Raw genomic sequence first — 20165 nt, 5'->3', positions numbered from 1 at the left:
GGTCCTCCAATTAGGCACTTTACAACCTTCCGGACTCAACATCGAGTTCAACAACTTCAAAGCACGAACTCTCTCTTCCACCTTCATTCCATTATCTTATTAATTTTTATCTTTTTCATTATATTTTAAATTTTCATTTCTAAAATCATTTTTAAAATTCTCACCTTCCATCAGGCTTCCCCCTCCCTCCCCGCAAGGACTATGTGTTACGTGCCTCAGGTTATCCTTTGACACTCTGCTTAGCTTTGTTCTGCCATTTACACATTCGGATCTCTTAGTGGGCCATGATCAGCACCCTTCTGAGCCACGATCATCATTTACATTCCCATTGTCTTTTTGTCTATAACATTTTGTCAATCAAACCACCCGTAGTATAAGTCTCGTCCTATTTTCTTTGTCTTCAGCTCTGACAAAGGGTCATCCAGATTTGAAAAGTTAGCTTTATTCTCTCTCCACAGATGCTGTCAGACCTGTTGAGATTTTACAGTATTTTCTTTTTTGTTTCAGATTCCAGCATTCACAGTAATTTGCCTTTAAATCAGAAATTTATTAGTCCAACTCCCAGTCTTGGGCAGAAAACCCTGGCTGATCCAGTGTTAACTGGGGGGGGGGGGGGGGGCACGTTGGCACAGTGGTGAGCACTGCTGCCTCACAATGCCAGAGACCCAAGTTCGATTCCCGGTTTGGATCACTGTCTGTGCGGAGTCTGCGCTGTCTCTCCCCGTGTCTGCTTGGGTTTCCTTTGGGTGCTCCAGTTTCCTCCCACAGTCCAAAAGACATGTTGGTTAGGTGCATTGGCCATGCTAAATTCTCCCTCAGTGTACCTGAACAGGCGCCGGAGAGTGGCGACTAGGGAACTTTCATAGTAATTTCACTGCAGTGTTAATGTAAGCCTACTTGTGACAATAATAAATAAACTTTAAAAAAAAGCAGTATTGAGGGAGAGGGAGTGCTGCAATCTTTCAGAAAAACAAACTTTAAAACGGAGGCCCATCTGCCTTCACAGATAATGCAAGAGCTCCCTAGGCACCATTTTGCATGGCCGGGATGCTTTCCTGGTCAGAGCCTAGGAGAGAAATCATGGGCTTTGGTGCTTCTTCTGTTTCCAGACACTTCATTCCGCTCCCGCACCACCCATCATCATCTCCAATTCTAATAAAATGTGTCAAATGTGCTTCAAATAATAATGGCAAGAAAAACAAGATAACTTATTTTTCCACACAAAACTCTACACCAATACTTTATGCTCAGAAAAAGCCGTTACTTTATCCAGCATTTAATGTAATCAGGCAAACTCTGAAATGCTGCCTTTCATTTATAACAGAGATTAGAAAAAAGCTAGTCTGCTTTAAAGGTGACAGCCTCTCTGCATTTGGTCCAGGTGCTTCCAACACATTAATTAAAGCAGTGGATGGCACAGGGACAGATCCAGTCACTGCACCCCCCTCCACAGACATATATGCTGGGACTCCAACCTCCACAGGCATATGTGCTGGGAGATGGGGGTGATTTTAGGATTGGACTAGCAGCAAGCAGCAAGTTTAGCAATGAAGGCCGGCACTACAGCCTGAGAGATCGTAGCAGCCTATGGAGGGATGGCAGAGAGTCCCTTGGTTCCCCCATCTGAGCATCTCCACCCTGAACATTTCCATTAAATCCCGCTTAGCTGGCTCTATCAGTGAAGTTTTTCAAGACTTCCTTCATAACTATAACTTTTAACTTCCTACAACATTCTAATAGCTCCTCATAGTACCCTTTCCACAGCTAAGATCCTTCCTATAAAGCGATGCTCAAAACTGAATGTAATATTCCAACTGTATAAAAAATATTTAATTGCAGCAATGGAAAAAATATTTCACAAGTTACTTGTGGTTGTGGTGAGTAAGTGTTGTTACATTCTCATTACATGAATTACTGACTCATCAAAAACTAATCACTTGAATATCAATCAAGGGAAATTAATCCAAAAAAACTAATCTTTAGTAAAGACAAGGAGTGTGTGGGTGGGGCAGTGAAGAAATGCAGGAGTTTTGACCCATTACAAAAGTCCTAAAGTAAATAATGGAGAATCAGAGGTGGAAAAGCATGGACTCGGATGTTTCAACCTTGTTAGTTGTTTTAATTTTCAAGTCAAATACAACTGGAAAGGAGTTGTTTTGCAACCAGAGCTCTGCAACTCTGGGTTGTGTTTAAAAAAGGTTAGCATTTCAACGGAAATGATGATTCCCTGCATGGGAAAATATGGAATTTTAAATTGGTCTTAGTGTCCCAAGAGGTGGAGGAGGGAGTTCATCAAACAAAAAAGTAAAATAAAGGAAAAAATAATTGAACACACAAGCAACACACAGGTAAAATCACTTCAGAGACAGCGTTTATACAAAACTTCAACAGACTATGACTCTATTGGAGTTGCCTCAAGAGATGTTACCTGATCATTTGCATTTTGTTTGCCAAAATGTCATGGACAAAAAACGGCATCAAAAATGTCAGTACATAAAGCCATGGTGACAATGGTAAAGATGACAATGGCCCAAGTTCTGAAGCTGTTATGCAAACATTGAGGATGCACATTTCCAAAAACCATGCATTGGGTGTCCTTGAAAACTGCTCTCTGCTGAGAATGTCAGATAGTGGATTTACCACAATGGAGTTGTGGAACTGGAGCCAATGACCAAAGCAAAATGAAAGAGTAAAAATAAATAAAACACATTATGGCTATCAATTTCTTCATTTAACAACCTCTATATTCTATAAACACTGGGCTGCCTGCTTATCAGAAATTCTTATTGAATTCTCTTTTTTAAAGAAGCAATTTCTGTTGTATGATTTATTGCTTGCATTGGAATATTTTTAAATCTTCCATATCATTACCTAGAAGCTAGTGCAATTTTATAAAAATATCACAAAGTCAAAGGCATTCCACTAAAAGTGAATGCAATGGCTGCATATGAGAAATGGTGCTTTTTTATTTTGTAGCTATGAAAGCAAAATATTAAATTGTAGGCCTTCAGTTAAAAAGCAATGTTTTAAAAAATTACCTTAAAGGTGAAAATTAGTAAATATAATCTGCTTTTGAAATAAAATCTTTCTGCACAAAATAATTCTCCTAATTTCTGTATCCCACGGAATCAGGTTCTACTTTAAGCTGGAAGAATTTCACAAGGTCCTTATATGGGTCTGCAAATTTCAAGTATTTGTAACAAATTTCTGCAGATATTCTCAAAGGGAATGCTATGAAAAATAATTGCATAAACATTACCTTGTATTATTGACTTACACCATTAAGAACTCAATGACAGGTAGAAGTGAAGTACAGGATACTCCATACAGCTGAGGAATGGAGCATGAAAACTTCAGCGATTACTAGAATATGACAAGACATACATGCAGGACAGATTAGAGGGCTTGTCTACCGAGGCCATATGGGTGGAGCTGAGAACCAGGAAAGGTATGACCACATTAATGGGGTTGTATTATAGACCACCCAATAGTCAGTGAGAATTGGAGGAGCAAATCTGCAGAGAGATAGCAGACAACTGCAGGAAACAAAGTTGTGATAGTAGGGGATTTTAATTTTCCACATATAGATTGGGACTCCCATACTGTTAAAGGTCTAGACGGGTTAGAGTTCGTAAAATGTGTTCAGGAAAATTTTCTAAATCAATATATAGCGGTACCAACTAGACAGGATGCAATATTAGATCTCCTATTAGGAAACAAGTTAGGACAAGTGACGGAAGTGTGTGTAGGGGAACACTTTGGTTCCAGTGATCATAACGCCATTAGTTTCAACTTGATCATGGATAAAGATAGATCTGGTCCTTGGGTTGAGGTTCTAAACTGGAAAAAAGCCAAATTTGAAGAAATGAGAAAGGATCTAAAAAGCGTGGATTGGGACTGGCTTTTTTTCGGCAAGGATGTGATTGGTAAGTGGGAGGCCTTCAAAGGAGAAATTGAGTGTGCAGAGTTTATATGTTCCTGTCAGGATTAAAGGCAAAGTGAACAAGAATAAGGAACTTTGGTTCTCGAGGGATATTGGAACTCTGATCAAGAAGGAGAGAGAGATGTATGACATTTATAGGCAACAGGGAACAAATAAGATGCTTGAGTATAAAAAGTGCAAGAAACTACTCAAGAAATCAGGAGGGCTAAAAGACATGAGGTTGCTTTGGCAGACAAGGTGAAGGATAATCCTAAGAGCTTCTACAGGTATATTAAGAGCAAAAGGATAGTAAGGGATAAAATTGGTCCTCTTGAAGATCAGAGTGGTCGGCTATGTATGGAACCAAAAGAAATGGGGGAGATATTAAATGGGTTTTTTGCATCCGTATTTACTAAGGAAACTGGCATGGAGTCTATGGAAATAAGGCAAACAAGTAGGGAGGTCATGGAACCTATACAGATTAAAGGGGAGGAGGTGCTTGCTTTCTTGAGGCAAATCAGAGTAGATAAATCCCCAGGACCGGACAGGAGACTAATGTTGAAATTGCAGGGGCCCTGGCAGATATATTTAAAATGTCGGTATCCACGAGTGAGGTGCCGGATGATAGCTCATGTTGTTCCGTTGTTTAAAAAAGGCTCAAAAAGTAATGCGGGAAATTATAGGCCGGTATGTTTGACGTCCGTAGTAGGTAACTTACTGAAAGGAGTACTAAGAGATAGGATCTACAAATATTTGGATAGACAGGGAATTAGGGAGAGTCAACATGGCTTTGTGCGTGGTAGGTCATGTTTAACCAATCTATTAGAGTTTTTCGAGGAGGTTACCAGGAAAGTGGATGAAGGGAAGGCAGTGGATATTGTCTACATGGACTTCAGTAAGGCCTTTGACAAGGTCCCGCATGGGAGGTTAGTCAGGAAGGTTCAGTCGCTAGGTATACATGGAGAGGTAGTAAATTGGATTAGACTTTGGCTCAATGGAAGAAGCCAGAGAGTGGTAGTGGAGGATTGCTTATCTGAGTGGAGGCCTGTGACTAGTGGTGTGCCACAGGGATCAGTGCTGGGTCCATTGTTGTTTGTCATCTATATCAATGATCCGGATGATAATGTGGTAAATTGGATCAGCAAATTTGCTGATGATACAAAGATTGGAGGTGTAGTGGACAGTGAGGAAGGTTTTCAAAGCTTGCAGAGGGATTTGGACCAGCTAGAAAAATGGGCTGAAAAATGGCAGATGGAGTTTAATGCAGACAAGTGTGAGGGATTGCACATTGGAAGGACAAACCAAGGTAGAACATACAAGGTAAATGGTAGGACTCTGAAGAGTGCAGTAGAACAGAGGGATCTGGGAATACAGATACATAATTCCCTAAAAGTGGCGTCACAGGTAGATAGGGTCATAAAGAGTGCTTTTGGTAAATTGGCCTTTATAAATCGAAGTATTGAGTACAGGAGTTGGAATGTTATGGTGAGGTTGTATAAGACATTGGTGAGGCCGAATTTAGAGTATTGTGTGCAGTTTTGGTCACCTAATTACAGGAAGGATATTAATAAGGTTGAAAGAGTGCAGAGAAGGTTTACAAGGATGTTGCTGGGACTTGAGAAACTGAGTTACAGAGAAAGGCTGAATAAGTTAGGACTTTATTCCCTGGAGCGCAGAAGAATGAGGGGAGATTTCATAGAGGTGTATAAAATTATGATGGGTATAGAGTGAATGCAAGCAGGCTTTTTCCACTGAGGCTAGGGGAGAAAATAACTAGAGGACATGGGTTAAGGGTGAGGGGGGGAAAGTTTAAAGGGAATATTAGGGGGGGCTTCTTCACACAGAGTGGTGGGAGTTTGGAATGAGCTGCCAGATGAGGTGGTGAATGCAGGCTCACTTTTAACACAAGAAAAACTTGGACAGGTACATGGATGAGAGGGGTGTGGAGGGATATGGTCCAGGTGCAGGTCAGTGGGACTAGGCAGAAAATGGTTCAGCACAACCAAGAAGGGCCAAAAGGCCTGTTTCTGTGCTGTAGTGTTCTATGGTTCTAAATCATAGAAATCATAGAAACCCTACAGTGCAGAAGTAGGCCATTCGGCCCATCGAGTCTGCACCGACATTGCAGAGTCAGGAACTACTAACGCAAGTGGATCCAGTTTGCATTTTTGTGTCATCTAGTGCAGCATTGGAATTGATTTTGTCTGAACAATATATTAATGTGCAAACCTGTCATCAATTTGTAGCAAGGCAAAGATACCCAGTGAACATTGGAACATAAGAAATAGGAGCAGGAAGACGAGTAGGCCATGTGGCCCCTGAGCCTGCTGTGTCATTCAATAAAATCATGGCTGTTCTGATTCTGGCCAACAAAATGCTCTACTCCCTTATCGTTCAAGAATCTGCTCCATCCAAACCCCTAATGATTTTTAAAACTTCTATCCGATCTCCTCTCAACTTTCTCCAAGATGGACAGCCTCAGTTTCTCCAGATAACTGAAGTTCCTCAACCTTAAATAAAGTGCCATATGAAGATTACTGCGCACGATGGGAACTCATGGTTGGACTATTAAACAGAAAACAGAGCTGGGATAAAGGATCAGGTTGACAGACTGTAACTAGTGGAGTACCATATGGGTCACATTGGTGTCTATGAGCTATACTTGCTACAGCGGTTATACTTTACATGCCCTGACATCTGTGTTATATTTCAGTTAACTAACTGGGTTGCCAAATTTAAATATCACTCAATTGTCTATTTATAGCTTTTAATCTAGGTAATAATCTTGTTTATTACATTTAGCTTGTAGAACATTACAGCGCAGTACAGGCCCTTCGGCCCTCAATGTTGCGCCGACCAGTGAAACCTTTTGACCACGACTGAATCTAACTCCATCACACTCAGTGCATGGATGATAGTGCAATGAGTTAGATTCAATCGTGGTCAAAGGGGAATTAGATAATAAAAATACTTTGCATGGTTATGGGGAAAAGGCGGGGTAATGGGACTAGGCACATTGCTCTTCAACTCTGATCCTATCGCCTGGTGCAACCGTTTGTAAGCTTTGTCCCTTCCTATAACACTATGGTTATCATGACCTAAATCACTACCCTGCACTACTATTGCCTTGTCCTTTCTCCTTAACTTTCTACATTTCCCCTCTCACAAATCTTCCAGCCCACTTTTTAGTTTAAAGCCTTAACTACAGATCCAGTTTCTCAATTTGCCAGCACACTGGTTCCAGCATGGTTCAAATGAAACCTGTTCCAAAGATACAGCTCCCTCTTTTTCCAGTGCCAATGCCCCATGAATTCTTACTGATTCCTCCCATACTAATCTTTCAGTCACACATTCAACTCTCTGAACTTACTGACCCCATGCCAATTTGCTCATAGTTTTAGTAATCCAGGAATGGTTCGGACGTTTCATTTAGCCCCTAGCTGCGCATACTATAGCAGAACCTCCTCCTTAGTCCTACCTCTGTCATTGGCAGCTATGTGGACTACAAAAACTGGATCTTGCCCCTACTCCAAGCGCCTCTCCAGCCCCAAGTAGATGCCCTCAACCCTGCTACTGGTAGGCAACACAGCCTTTGCTATTCTCAATCCCAGCTGCAGAGAACAGTATCGATCCCCTAGCAGTGCTACATGCCATTTACTCTCTAACTTGAATGTCCCCTTATATTTGTGATGTGATCAGTTTGCTCATCCTCCCTGCAATCCTACTCTCACCTGGACAAGCTGAAAAAAACTCATACCTGTCCAGTAAATGCAATGGCTGAGCCTCCTGCAATGCAAAATTCTGGGTTCCCATACCTGCCTCACTCAGGCACACTTTTCCTTCCCTGACCACAGACCAAATCTGAAGTACCTAACCTAAGGGGGGTGTGACTGTCTCCTGGAACAAAGTGTCCCAGTAACTTTCTCCATCCCAGACACATTAGTGGCTGAAGCTCAGACTCCAGCTCATCAACATAGGAATTAAAAGCAGAACTAGGCAAATTCAGCCCTTCGGGCCTGCTTCCCCAACTCAGCCAAGTTCCTAGAGCTGCAGACACTAATTGCAGATGTGGGTGTTGTGGATCACATTGGTGTCTATGAGCTATACTTGCTACAGCGGTTATACTTTACATGCCCTGACATCTGTGTTATATTTCAGTTAACTAACTGGGTTGCCAAATTTAAATATCACTCAATTGTCTATTTATAGCTTTTAATCTAGGTAATAATCTTGTTTATTACATTTAGCTTATAGAACATAGAAGCGCAGTACAGGCCCTTCGGCCCTCGATGTTGCGCCGACCAGTGAAACCAATCTAAAGCCCCTCTAATCTACACTATTCCAATATCATCCATATGTTTATCCAATAACCATTTGAATACTCTTAATGTTGACGAGTCCACTACTGCTGCAGGCAGGGCATTCCACGCCCTTACTACTCTCTGAGTAAAGAACCTACCTCTGACATCTGTCCTATATCTATAACCCCTCAATTTAAAGCTATGTTCCCTTGTGCTAGCTATCATCATCCGAGGAAAAAGGCTCTCACTATCCACCCTATCTAATCCTCTGATCATCTTGTATGCCTCTATTAAGTCACCTCTTAACCTTCTTCTCTTTAACGAAAACAACCTCCAGTCCCTCAGCCTTTCCTCATACGATCTTCCCACCATACCAGGCAACATCCTGATAAATCTCCTCTGTACCCTTTCCAACGCTTCCACATCTTTCCTATAATGCGGCGACCAGAACTGTACGCAATACTCCAAGTGCGGCCGCACCAGAGTTTTGTACAGTTGCAGCAAGACCTCATGGCTCCGAAACTCAATCCCTCTACCAATAAAAGCTAACACACCGTATGTCTTAACAACCCTATCAACCTGGGTGCCAACTTTCAAGGATCTATGCACATGGACACCCAGATCCCTCTGTTCATCCACACTACCAAGTATCTTACCATTAGCCCAGTACTCTGTATTCCTGTTACTCCTTCCAAAGTGAATCACCTCACACTTTTCCGCATTAAACTCCATTTGCCACCTCTCAGCCCAGCTCTGCAGCTTATCCATGTCCCTCTGTAACCTGCCACTTTCCTCCGCACTGTCTACAACTCCACCGACTTTAGTGTCATCCGCAAATTTACTAACCCATCCTTCTAGAATCATAGAAATCCTACAGTACAGAAAGAGGCCATTCGGCCCATCGAGTCTGCACCGACCACAATCCCACCCATGCCCTACCCCCATATCCCTACATATTTTACCCATTAATCCCTCTAACCTACGCATCTTAGGACACTAAGGGGCAATTTTAGCATGGCCAATCAACCTAACCCGCACATCTTTGGACTGTGGGAGGAAACCGGAGCACCCGGAGGAAACCCATGCAGACACCACACAGACAGTGACCCAAGCCGGGAATCGAACCCAGGTCCCTGGAGCTGTGAAGCAGCAGTGCTAACCACTGTGCTACCGTGCCGCCCACGGTTCTACGCCCTCATCCAGGTCATTTATAAAAATGACAAACAGCAGTGGCCCCAAAACAGATCCTTGCGGTACACCATTAGTAACTGAACTCCAGGATGAATATTTCCCATCAACCACCACCCTGTCTTCTTACAGCTAGCCAATTCCTGATCCAAACCACTAAATCACCTCAATCCCATGTGTCCGTATTTTCTGCAATAGCTTACCATGGGGAACCTTATCAAACGCTTTGCTGAAATCCAATACACCACATCAACCGCTTTACCCTCATCCACCTCTTTAGTCACCTTCTCAAAGAACTCAATAAGGTTTGTGAGGCACGACCTACCCTTCATAAAACCATGCTGACTATCCCTAATCAAATTGTTCCTTTCTAGATGATTATAAATCCTATCTCTTATAATCCTTTCCAAAACTTTGCCCACAACAGAAGTAAGGCTCACCGGTCTATAATTACCAGGGTTGTCCCTACTCCCCTTCTTGAACAAGGGGACATTTGCTATCCTCCAGTCTTCTGGCACTGTTCCTGTAGACTATGACGACACAAAGGCTCTGCAATCTCCTCTATCCTCCCAGAGAATCCTAGGATAAATCCCATCCGGCCCAGGGGACTTATCTATTTTTACCCTTTCCAGAATTGCTAACACCTCCGCCTTATGAACCTCAATCCGTCCAGTCCAGCAGCCTGCATCTCAGTACTCCCCTCAACAACACTGTCCCTCTCCTGTTTGAATACCGATGAAAAATATTCATTTAGTGCCTCTCCTATCTCTTCAGACTCCATGCACAACATCCCACTACTGTCCTTGACTGGCCCTAATCTTACCCTAGTCATTCTTTTATTCCTGACATACCTATAGAAAGCTTTAGGGTTTTCCTTGATCCTACCTGCCAAAGACTTCTCATGTCCCCTCCTGGCCCTTCTTAGCTCTCTCTTCAGGTCCTTCCTGGCTAACTTGTAACTTTCAAGCGCCCTGAGCCTTCATGTCTCATCTTTACATAAGTCTCCTTCTTCCTCTTCACAAGAGATTCAACCTCTTTAGTAAACCACGGTTCCCTCACACGACTGCTTCCTCCCTGCCTGACAGGTACATATTTATCAAGGACACGCAGTAGCTATTCCTTGAACAAGCTCCACATTACAATTGTGCCCATCCCCTGCAGTTTCCTTCCCCAACCCTATGCCACCCAAATCTCGCCTAATCGCATCATAATTTCCTTTCCCCCAGCTATAACTCTTGCCCTGCGGTATATACCTATCCCTTTCCATTGCTAAGGTAAACGTAACCGAATTGTGGTCACTATCACCAAAGTGCTCACCTACCTCCAAATCTAACACCTGGCCTGGTTCATTACCCAGTACCAAATCCAATGTGGCCTCGCCTCTTGTTGGTCTATCTACACACTATGTCAGGAAGCCTTCCTGCACACATTGTACAAAAACTGACCCCTCTAAAGTACTCGAACTATAGCTTTTCCAGTCAATATTTGTAAAGTTAAAGTCCCCCATAACAACTACCCTGTTACGTTCGCTCCTATCCAGAATCATCTTTGCAATCCTTTCCTCTACATCTCTGGAACTTTTCGGAGGTCCATTAAAAAAAACTCCCAACAGGGTGCCTCTCCTTTCCTGTTTCTAACCTCAGCAGACCTTATACTTTGCATCTTTACTATAAACTCAGCCCACAGTCCTAATTTAACCTTTTAAAAAGATGTATAATGAAGTATCACTCCTTACACCTCGAATTTCCATACTCACCAAATTTACTTTCACTCTGGTGAAATTTTCACTCAGGTGAAGCTGCTCTTTGCGAATACTTTTACTATTAATTCACTTAGCGTTTTGCTTGCCCTGATTTTTTTAATTTCCTGGCTCTTATTTAAACCAATTCCCTAAAGCAGAGACAGAAAAAGAGAAAACAATAGAAAAATACCTACCTACTTACCTGTGACATCATACTGATTATTTTCCCCCATTTCTCAAACTATTTTAAAGCAATCCATCCTCGCCTGTTGCTGTTTCAAATTGCTCAGACTCGATCTCGAGCCTCCAGGAATTGCAATTTTCCAAAACTCAACTCAACAGTGGTCCATCCTCTCCCATTGCTGCTCCAACTTGCCGGAATTGGCCTCGAGCCTTCAGGAATTGTGATTCACCATTTACTGGCTTGTTGGCTTCATAAAAATGGCATATTGCTCTCAACTTCATATGATTTTTCATGACATTTCTGCATTTGCAACTTAATTGCCTAGTAAATTTGTCAGAAAGTCAAGACTAATAATTAATAGTCCAAATATCCTTTAATGGTGCAGTAACTTTTAGAGTCTTAATCAATTCCTCTCACTCAGAATGTAAACAATAAGTTTGGAATCTCGTTACTTCAGATTGAGAGATTTTTAAAATGTCAAAATTTTAGATATACTTCTCCTGCTTTTCTTATTTCTCTCACTTTTTCAAAAAACTCAATCAAATTTGTGAGACATGATTTTCCACTCACAAAGCCATGCTGACTGTCCCTAATCAGTCCTTGCATCTCTAAATGACTGTAGATCCTGTCTCTCAAAATATCTTCCAACAATTTACCCACCACAGATGTGAGGCTCACTGGCCCGTAGTTCCCAGGCTTTTCCCTGCAGCCCTTTTTAAATAAAGGCACAACATTTGCCACTCTCCAATCTTCAGGCACCTCACCCGTGACTATCGATGATTCAAATATCTCGACTAGGGGACCCGCAATTTCCTCCCTAGCCTCCCACAACGTCCTGGGATATACTTCATCAGGTCCCGGGGATTTATCTACCTTGATGCGCTTTAAGACTTCCAGCACCTCCTTCTCTGTAATATGTACACTCCTCAAGACATCACTATTTATTTCCCCAAGTTCCCTAACGTCCATGCTTTTCTCAACAGTAAATACTGATGAGAAATATTCATTTAGGATCTCACCCATCTCTTGTGGATCCGCACATAGATGACCTTGTTGATCCTTAAGAGGCCCTACTCTCTCCCTTGTTACTCTTTTGCCCTTTATGTATTCGTCGAAGCTCTTTGGATTCTCCTTTGCCTTATCTGCCAAAACAATCTCGTGTCCCCTTTTTGCCCTCCTGATTTCTCTCTTAACTCTACTCCTACACCCCCTATACTCTTCAAGAGGTTCACTTGATCCGAGCTGCCTATGCATGTCATGTGCCTCGTTCTTCTTCTTGACCATGGCCTCAATATCCTGAGTCATCCAGGGTTCCTGACTTCTGCCAGCCTTGCCCGTCACTCTCAGAGGAATGTGTTTACCCTGAACCCTGGTTAACACACTTTTGAAAGCATGCCACTTACCAGACGTCCCTTTGCCTTCCCACAGACTCCCCCAATTAACTTCTGAAAGTTCCTGTCTGATACCATCAAAATTGGCCTTAAGGGAGCAGAGATATGTGGGAGACGGTAATAAACATTGGGCAAAAGTGAAAGTGAGCATGGGATTGATAATGATCAATGCAGTGGAAACTGACTAATATGCTAAATTTCACACGTAAGAATACTGATGTCTGAATGTCAGCACACTTTAACATAACAGTATCTACCGTTAAGGAATCAGTGAACCAAACCTTCTTGACTTATGATATCAGCCAAACAAAAGGCCGAAACTACTGACTAAATTCAAGTGCTTCATTTTGCATCATTCCCCCATCCACCAAATTGTAATCTCATGGATCCACAACTGCCTTGTTATCCTCTGGACCCGCAAACATTCTGTAATCTTCCTGATCTGTGACTAATTTGTAATCTTACAGGATTTAATATTGTATCTACAGTTCTAGCTTTGTGACCTCCAAGTTCATCATTTCCCACATCCTACAATCCCCACCCCTTATAGTGTGACCACAGCCTTGCAGAAGCAGCTATTTGGAGCCATGGGTGATAGGTGTGCAGAAAAGAATTGAAAACCATCTGAGGAATGTGGCACAGGTGTAACACTGAAAATCAAGATCTTCAATTTGGTGCTGGGATCCACTGTTCAATCTGCAGAAGCTCATTCTGAACAACAGGTTTCATAGAATCTACAGTGCAGAAGCAGGCCATTTGGCCCATGAGCCTGAACCAATAACTATCCCACCCAGGTTTTATCCCTGTAACCCTACATATTTACCCTCCTAATTTACCCTCCTAGCCCCCCTGACGCTAAGGTACAATTGAACATGGCCAAATATAACCCGCACATCTTTGGAGTGTGGGAGGAAACCGGAGCACCCGGAGGAAACCCACGCAGACACGGGGAGAACATGCAAACTCGACACAGACGATGACTCGAGGCCGGAATCGAACCCGGGTCGCTGGCGCTGTGAGGCAGCAGTGCTACCCACTGTGCCACCCAAGTTACCAAAGTTACCAGTTATCAAAGAGCTATCAAAGAACTCACTGCAAAAATAAGCATGATGGCATCCTGTTCTTTTTCCTTAATATCAAAGGGTGGTTGATAGTAGCGAGGTTACACATTATTGAAAACCTGAAATAGTTTTTTATGCCAAGCCTATATTATTTCATGCCTAACACAAGTTTTCAAAATTGCTTTTCCACTCATGAATCACCTGAACTTTAGTGTTTAACAGTTTCAAAATCTTCTAATAATGATGCTGACCAACCTTATTTACTTTCAAATGTATTTACAATTTTTCTCTTCAACACCCCATCACAGCTCCATCTAAAGGCTCAGCAAATAGCCGTGAAACTGTATACGAGTCAAAGCAGCCCAAACTCCAACTCCTACAGATGGGTGCCTTCTGCCAGCTCGTTTTAATGGCATTGGTAGAAGCACTCGCCACACTTGTGGATCAGTTGTTATTGATAACTTAAAAAGCCTGGGTTTTATGTTGCCCAGGGTCTCCCCTGCGCACCTCCATCCTCCCACTTCCCCCACAAGAGGGAGAAAGGTAGTAGGGAAAACTGAGCTCCAAATATCCAGGCAAGTTGAGAGAAAAATCTGTTAAAAAATATCGACCATTTCAAAAATTTGAAAGAAAAATTAACACAACTAAACTAAATGACACACTCAGACAATACTCTCAAAGGGCTCACCGTAAGATGCACATTTAATCCCTAGATAGTTTTCTTTAAACTAAATAGCACATACCTTTTGCTTTGGCCACTGCCCTTACCTGCCACTGATATTGAACTGTTGGAAATTACATCAATGGGGAACATTTAAGATCTTATTTTAAGTAAACAGTGCTATGGTATGTAATTTGTACCAGTGTTTAATTTATAATCTGCCTTCATGGGATCACTAGTGTAGTAACTGCATTAACCAACTGCTGCTTCTGCTCTGTACCCCACTAAGAATGAAAGACTTGACATTTGCACGATATCACCTAATGATCCAAATTCCCTCAAGAAAAATTCAGGCTTTCCTGCTGAAAATCAAGTTCTGATATGTGCAGTCATCAGATCAGTGATGTTAAAAAGGCAAACATTACACGCAATGTGCAATGACATCACCATGACTATGTACATGCATCTCTGGGCTTGATTTTTGGTCAGAAATGAATGGGAAATTACAAATTTGGATGGCAATTGCTTTTCCCGATTCACCACCCAAAAACATAATTGTGTGAACCTGTCAGTAGAAGAATGACACAATCCTGATATTCAATCTTATCTTTGCAAAGAAACATAAAATGCTCCAGTTGACCTGGTCAATCATACCTGTGCTCTGTGTTCTCCAACTGCAAACTGCAAGAGAGCAAAGCTGGAGGTGTGACTGCCTTCAACGCGCTCCACAGTACTAGAGTCAATCTTCAGGTCACTGCTGATTTCAGCACTCTGTATGAAGTCCTCCGTTTTTAAATCTTCAACTCTCTTAAGTTCTCCATTAGCTAGCTGTATGATTGATCCTTTCATGAAGTAGGGAGGCAGTTGATTAGAAGCTGCAACAGGAGAGTTCACCGACTGCACTACTGGCAGGTGTACTTGGGCCTGTACGACGGTCGTGTGATAAGTTGGCTGAGTAACAAGCGATTCAGGATGATAGTTCTCGCTCTTGGGACTGGCCGTGCTGACAAATGGATGAGCAAACTGAGGAGATGTCGTAACTATTGTAGACGTTACCCCTGATGCTTCAACTGCTGTACTGCATACAGGAATGAGGAGGGGTTGGGTGCCTGGGATTACTAGATGTTGTTGCAAGTTCCCATGGTAACTAAGTGCTTGCTGTTGACTGCTTATGTAACCAATAAGTGGCTGCTGAGCGCCAGGGTACACAGCACTAGCAGGTAGTCCTATCGAGAGGTGCTCAGTGGGATTATGGGTAGTTTGGATGACAGAATGTGGCGAAAATGCAGCCTTCCCATGATTTAAATTAGTCTTATCATATAATGCCAAAGGAGAGCTGTCCCTGTCTATGGCCTGTTGGACCTCCAGATCTGTAGTAGGCGTGTGACTGTTGGGTATAATCATTACTGAGGCTCTAGGGCCTAAAGTTTCTTGTGCATTATAGTCAGCAGGATTTGAGTGAACAACCCCATGGGTCCCATGCCTTATTTCATAGTGCCGAGAAACTGGTTTGTTTGCTGTTTTTTCCATGTTCATTTCTGTGCTGGGTGAGATGGCGTATCTCCTGCTTTTTTCAATTTCACCATTTGATACTTCCCTTCTTGGAACTAAATGTGGCCTGATGTCTTCAACCTTCCTTATGGATTCCCTTGATGCAACATGGTATCCGGCATCTGCATACTGGAGAACCACCTGTGATGGTGTACTGGCTGAGAGGGTATGTGGAATCAGGGATGGGTGAGTGCGCAAATGGAGGGGAACTGTCGTAGGGGAGAGGGGCCTGTTCACATTTGGAGACGAACTTGAAATTTGCACATACTGATTTTGCACTGTCGGTAGAGGTGACCCGGTTATCATTCTGTGTGGCCTGACCACCTGCTGCTCAACTTTATGCTGGGATGGGCTACCCATACTGGCAAAGATTGTAGAGTAGGGTTCTAGATGGGAATACTGAGATGGAGTGGCAGAGGCATTAGAGGCTGTCGGGGAGATTAATGGGGAAGGAACGAATGCAGCTGGGCTGGAGTATGGTCCGCTGTAAGGTGGCCCAACAAACTGAAAAGTAGCAGGTTGTAGGGGGGCATACTCTACTGGCGATGCAGAATGTCCTGACTGAGCTAATGCTGAAGATGAATAAACAGCACGAAGATGTGTTACCCCTGGAGATGCTCTAACATTCCCAGGTGATGAATAGTCCACTGCAGTTGCTAGTGGTTTATATATCGGTAAGCCAGTTTCCACTGGGGTTTCTCCTGCTGCTTTGACATGTCCATATCTCATGCCCACACTGCTTTGGCTGCTAGCTACATTGGCGAGCCATGCCAAGTTTTCACTGCGACTGTTCTCACTCACAGTAGCTGCTACAACTGCCTTCTCTGCCAAGGACAGGGTGCTAACAGGAAACTCCCGCTTTTTGGGTGGTAAACATTCATTGCTGCGTTCCTGGTTCGATTTCATTTTTAAAAACTTGCTTAGTGTCTGTTAGGCTTTGTTTCTAGTTTGATAACCTGGATGTCGCATTTGCTTTCTGGCAGTTCGTCCCAAAATGATCCAAGAACTGCATGAGGCATCATTTCCTCCAGCCAGAATTCTTCACAACTGCTCTGGAATCTGAAATGTAAAGAAAGGTTAAAACCTCACATTTAGCAAACAGGACAACTCAACTTATAGCAAATATAGAAATTAAAAATCATTGCAACCTGAACTATACAAATATCCTCACTATATTTCCACCCCAATCAGATTAGTTTTTTAGATTTCAAGTCATCTGTGAAAAACCAGTTTCTTTCTATTTATTACTTTCTTTTCCTTTCATCCCCTTCCCCTCCCTCTCCCAGAAATGCCACAAATTGTTTTAAAGCAGGTGAATACAACAGACCTGCAGCCAAAGCATCACATCAAATTATGTTTAATCCCCAAGGGAAAGGTATTCCTTACCACTTTTCACAAAAACAAATGCAATCCATATGAATATTAGGTGCTTTGATAACACAGACTTAATTCCCTACAAACCAATTCCAAGCAGCCTAAAATGAAGGCTGAGCATGCACATCAATATTTTGCTATTTTAAATCTCAGTACTATTTCTTTTTCCAAATCACAGCTTGGAAATGGTTGTGCAGTTATGCAAATAATCACTCCTATAAAAATCAATATTTTCATCTTATTTCTAATTAATTTAAATGCAGAGTTTCATTCACAATATTTTCAAAAATTCACAATGTGCATTTGCTCAGTACTAAGCAGTAATGTGAGGAAGTTAAATACTACACTAATGCAAACTAAAGAAAATATTTTTAAACAGACAATAGATGCTTTTAACTGGTGTTATACAATTAATAAAGTATTCAGTAATTAATTCAGGCTGGTACTTAAGACATCCTCTTATTACAAGGGGGCATAACTATAGGGTTCGTGGTGGGAGATATAGGAAGGATATCAGAGGTAGGTTCTTTGCGCAGTGGTTGGGGTGTGGAACGGACTGCCTGCAGTGATAGTGGAGTCAGACACTTTAGGAACATTTAAGCGGTTATTGGATAGGCACATGGAGCACACCAGGATGATAGGGAGTGGGATAGCTTGATCTTGGTTTCAGATAAAGCTCGGCACAACATCGTGGGCCAAAGGGCCTGTTCTGTGCTGTACTGTTCTATGTTCTATGTTCTATATTTAGCTCTTTAGCTGAGGCCAGTGATAGCATAAAAATAAATGCAGGCTGTAAATATCTTTTGGAAGTATTTATAAAGCCCAGTCCAAGCAGAAGCTAAATTTATCTTTTCAAAGAATAGAGATGCTTTGCTTGCTGGATATCTCATCAAAATGGAATGTCTTACACTCATTTACAAAGTCCATCTTTTGCAAACATAAATTAGATTTTAAAAAGGAGGTAGAATACTCTGCGAGTGTGGTTTAAGCTACACAGAGAGGAACTAAAAGCCTGCTACAAGAAGAAGTTATACTGAAATGTGCATAAACAAAAATTAATACATGGCTAATAGCAGCTTAAACATGCTATTAAAATTAATGCATGCCAGTTTGGTATGATGCTGAATTCAGAAGACTGCAGGATAGCAGCATAAACATCTTCTTGATTTTAAAGATGTAACCTGAAAGATTTCAACTTGAATAATCACGATAAACCACTGAAAATGGCAGCACTGGCCTAATGCAATCATGAATGATGCATGCACGCAGGTTCCTGTTTGATGCAACTGAAGTTTGTCTTTGCGTACTAACGAGCAGCATTAGGATAATCTTCCAGCATTCGTGCTGCCTACTCATGTGTCTTGGAAAAAAAACAGGTCCACGTGTTTTCCCAGTCATTTTTAAAATTGCATTATTGGTGGCAAGGCTTTCTGCCAAGGGCACAATGACAGAAAGTGGCCCCTGGAGTGCTCTGTATCCCATACCGATGGCCTACAGTTGTTCCATGGAACAGGAGGTGCTGAGGAAACAGCTAATGATGCCCAGAGTCTTTCTTTGATCATTAAATATCGTGAAAGGTATTGAACAGTTAAACCATTTAATTTACTCATTTGAAAATTATTTTGCTGATTAAATACAAGCTCCGGTTATAAAGATTTAATTTCATTTAGAACTTCAAAGGGGGGGGAATAAAACCCTCAAATTAGGAGGTTTAAAGATAAACAAAGAATACAGGAATATGTAGAAATTTAAACACTTGACATACAGAGCATAGAGTAAAGAAAGGAGTTAAACCGGTGAGACAAAAACGTACCTATGCTGCTTCTCATATTGCTGTTGGGAAAATGCACTGGAGTAAACACATTCCAGGCCAGAAACATTGCACTCTGCATGTTATATCAGAGATGCACAATTACATGCTCATGGGATTCATTACTGGGCTGGTTATGCTCAACAGCGCCTTGGGCACTGCCAACCATTGCTTGTGAAACAATTCTGTTCCTATCTAACAAAAATATGAGTCAAGGGGTAAAAGATAGCACAGCCTGTTTGCCCCACACTAATGTCCTGACTCTTTTATTGCATCAGTTTTTTAACACTCTTTTCGGAATTCTTTCACCAAAAGGAGCAAGCAAGACTTAAAAAATTACTTCCAGTCAGTGTTTTTTTTCTTTATTTACTTGTGGGTGTCATTGGCCAGCACTTATTGCCATCTTCAACTGCTCTCGAGGTGATGGTGGAGGAGCCGCCGCCTTCAATGACAGAATCCATGTGTTGCAGGAAAACCCACAAGTTTGGTTAGGACTTGCAGGTGGTGGTAGTCCCACACATCTGCTGCCCTAGTTCCTTTAGGTGGTGGAGATCATAGGTGGAATTTTACCAGCACGTCTGCCCGAGGTTCATACGAGATCCCGCCCAAGGCCAACACAGAATGCTGTTCTCAGGAGTCTCACCTGCCCCCCCGGAATTGGGGTGGATGTGTCGGTAAAATTCCGGCCCATGAGTTTGAAGGGGGCTATCAAAGGAGCCTTAGTGAGTTGCTGTAGTGCATCTTGTAGATGGTACACAATACATCAGTGGTGGAGGCAATGAGGTTTTATTGCGGTGGATGGCATGTCAATCAAGCAGGCTGCTGTGTTCTGGATGGTGTCAAGCTTCTTTAGTATTGTTGGAGCTGTACACGTCAAGGCAAGTGGAGAGTATTTCATCACATTCCTGACTTGTGCCTTGTAAATGGTGAACAGTCTCTCGGGAGTCAGGAGTTGAGTTACTCTCCACAGGATTCCCAGTC

At 42.3% G+C, this 20165-nt stretch overlaps 1 protein-coding gene across 6 annotated transcripts in view; it reads right to left on the bottom strand.

Annotated features, from left to right (window-relative positions):
• atxn1a (ataxin 1a) overlaps window positions 1-20165 on the bottom strand; it is a 345727-nt gene that overhangs the window by 25629 nt on the left and 299933 nt on the right. For all 6 annotated transcript variants that reach the window (XM_078241326.1, XM_078241370.1, XM_078241345.1 and 3 more), the window contains one exon: window positions 15104-17059. In XM_078241326.1, the coding sequence (XP_078097452.1) occupies window positions 15104-16906 (1803 nt within the window). In that variant the 5' untranslated portion in view covers window positions 16907-17059. The remainder of the gene's footprint in view (window positions 1-15103; window positions 17060-20165) is intronic.

This window comes from Mustelus asterias, chromosome 2 (assembly GCF_964213995.1).
Source record: "Mustelus asterias chromosome 2, sMusAst1.hap1.1, whole genome shotgun sequence".
Lineage (NCBI taxonomy): Eukaryota > Metazoa > Chordata > Chondrichthyes > Carcharhiniformes > Triakidae > Mustelus > Mustelus asterias.
The sequence above is the reverse complement of the archived record's forward strand: the minus strand, read 5'-3'. Positions and strand labels throughout refer to the sequence as shown.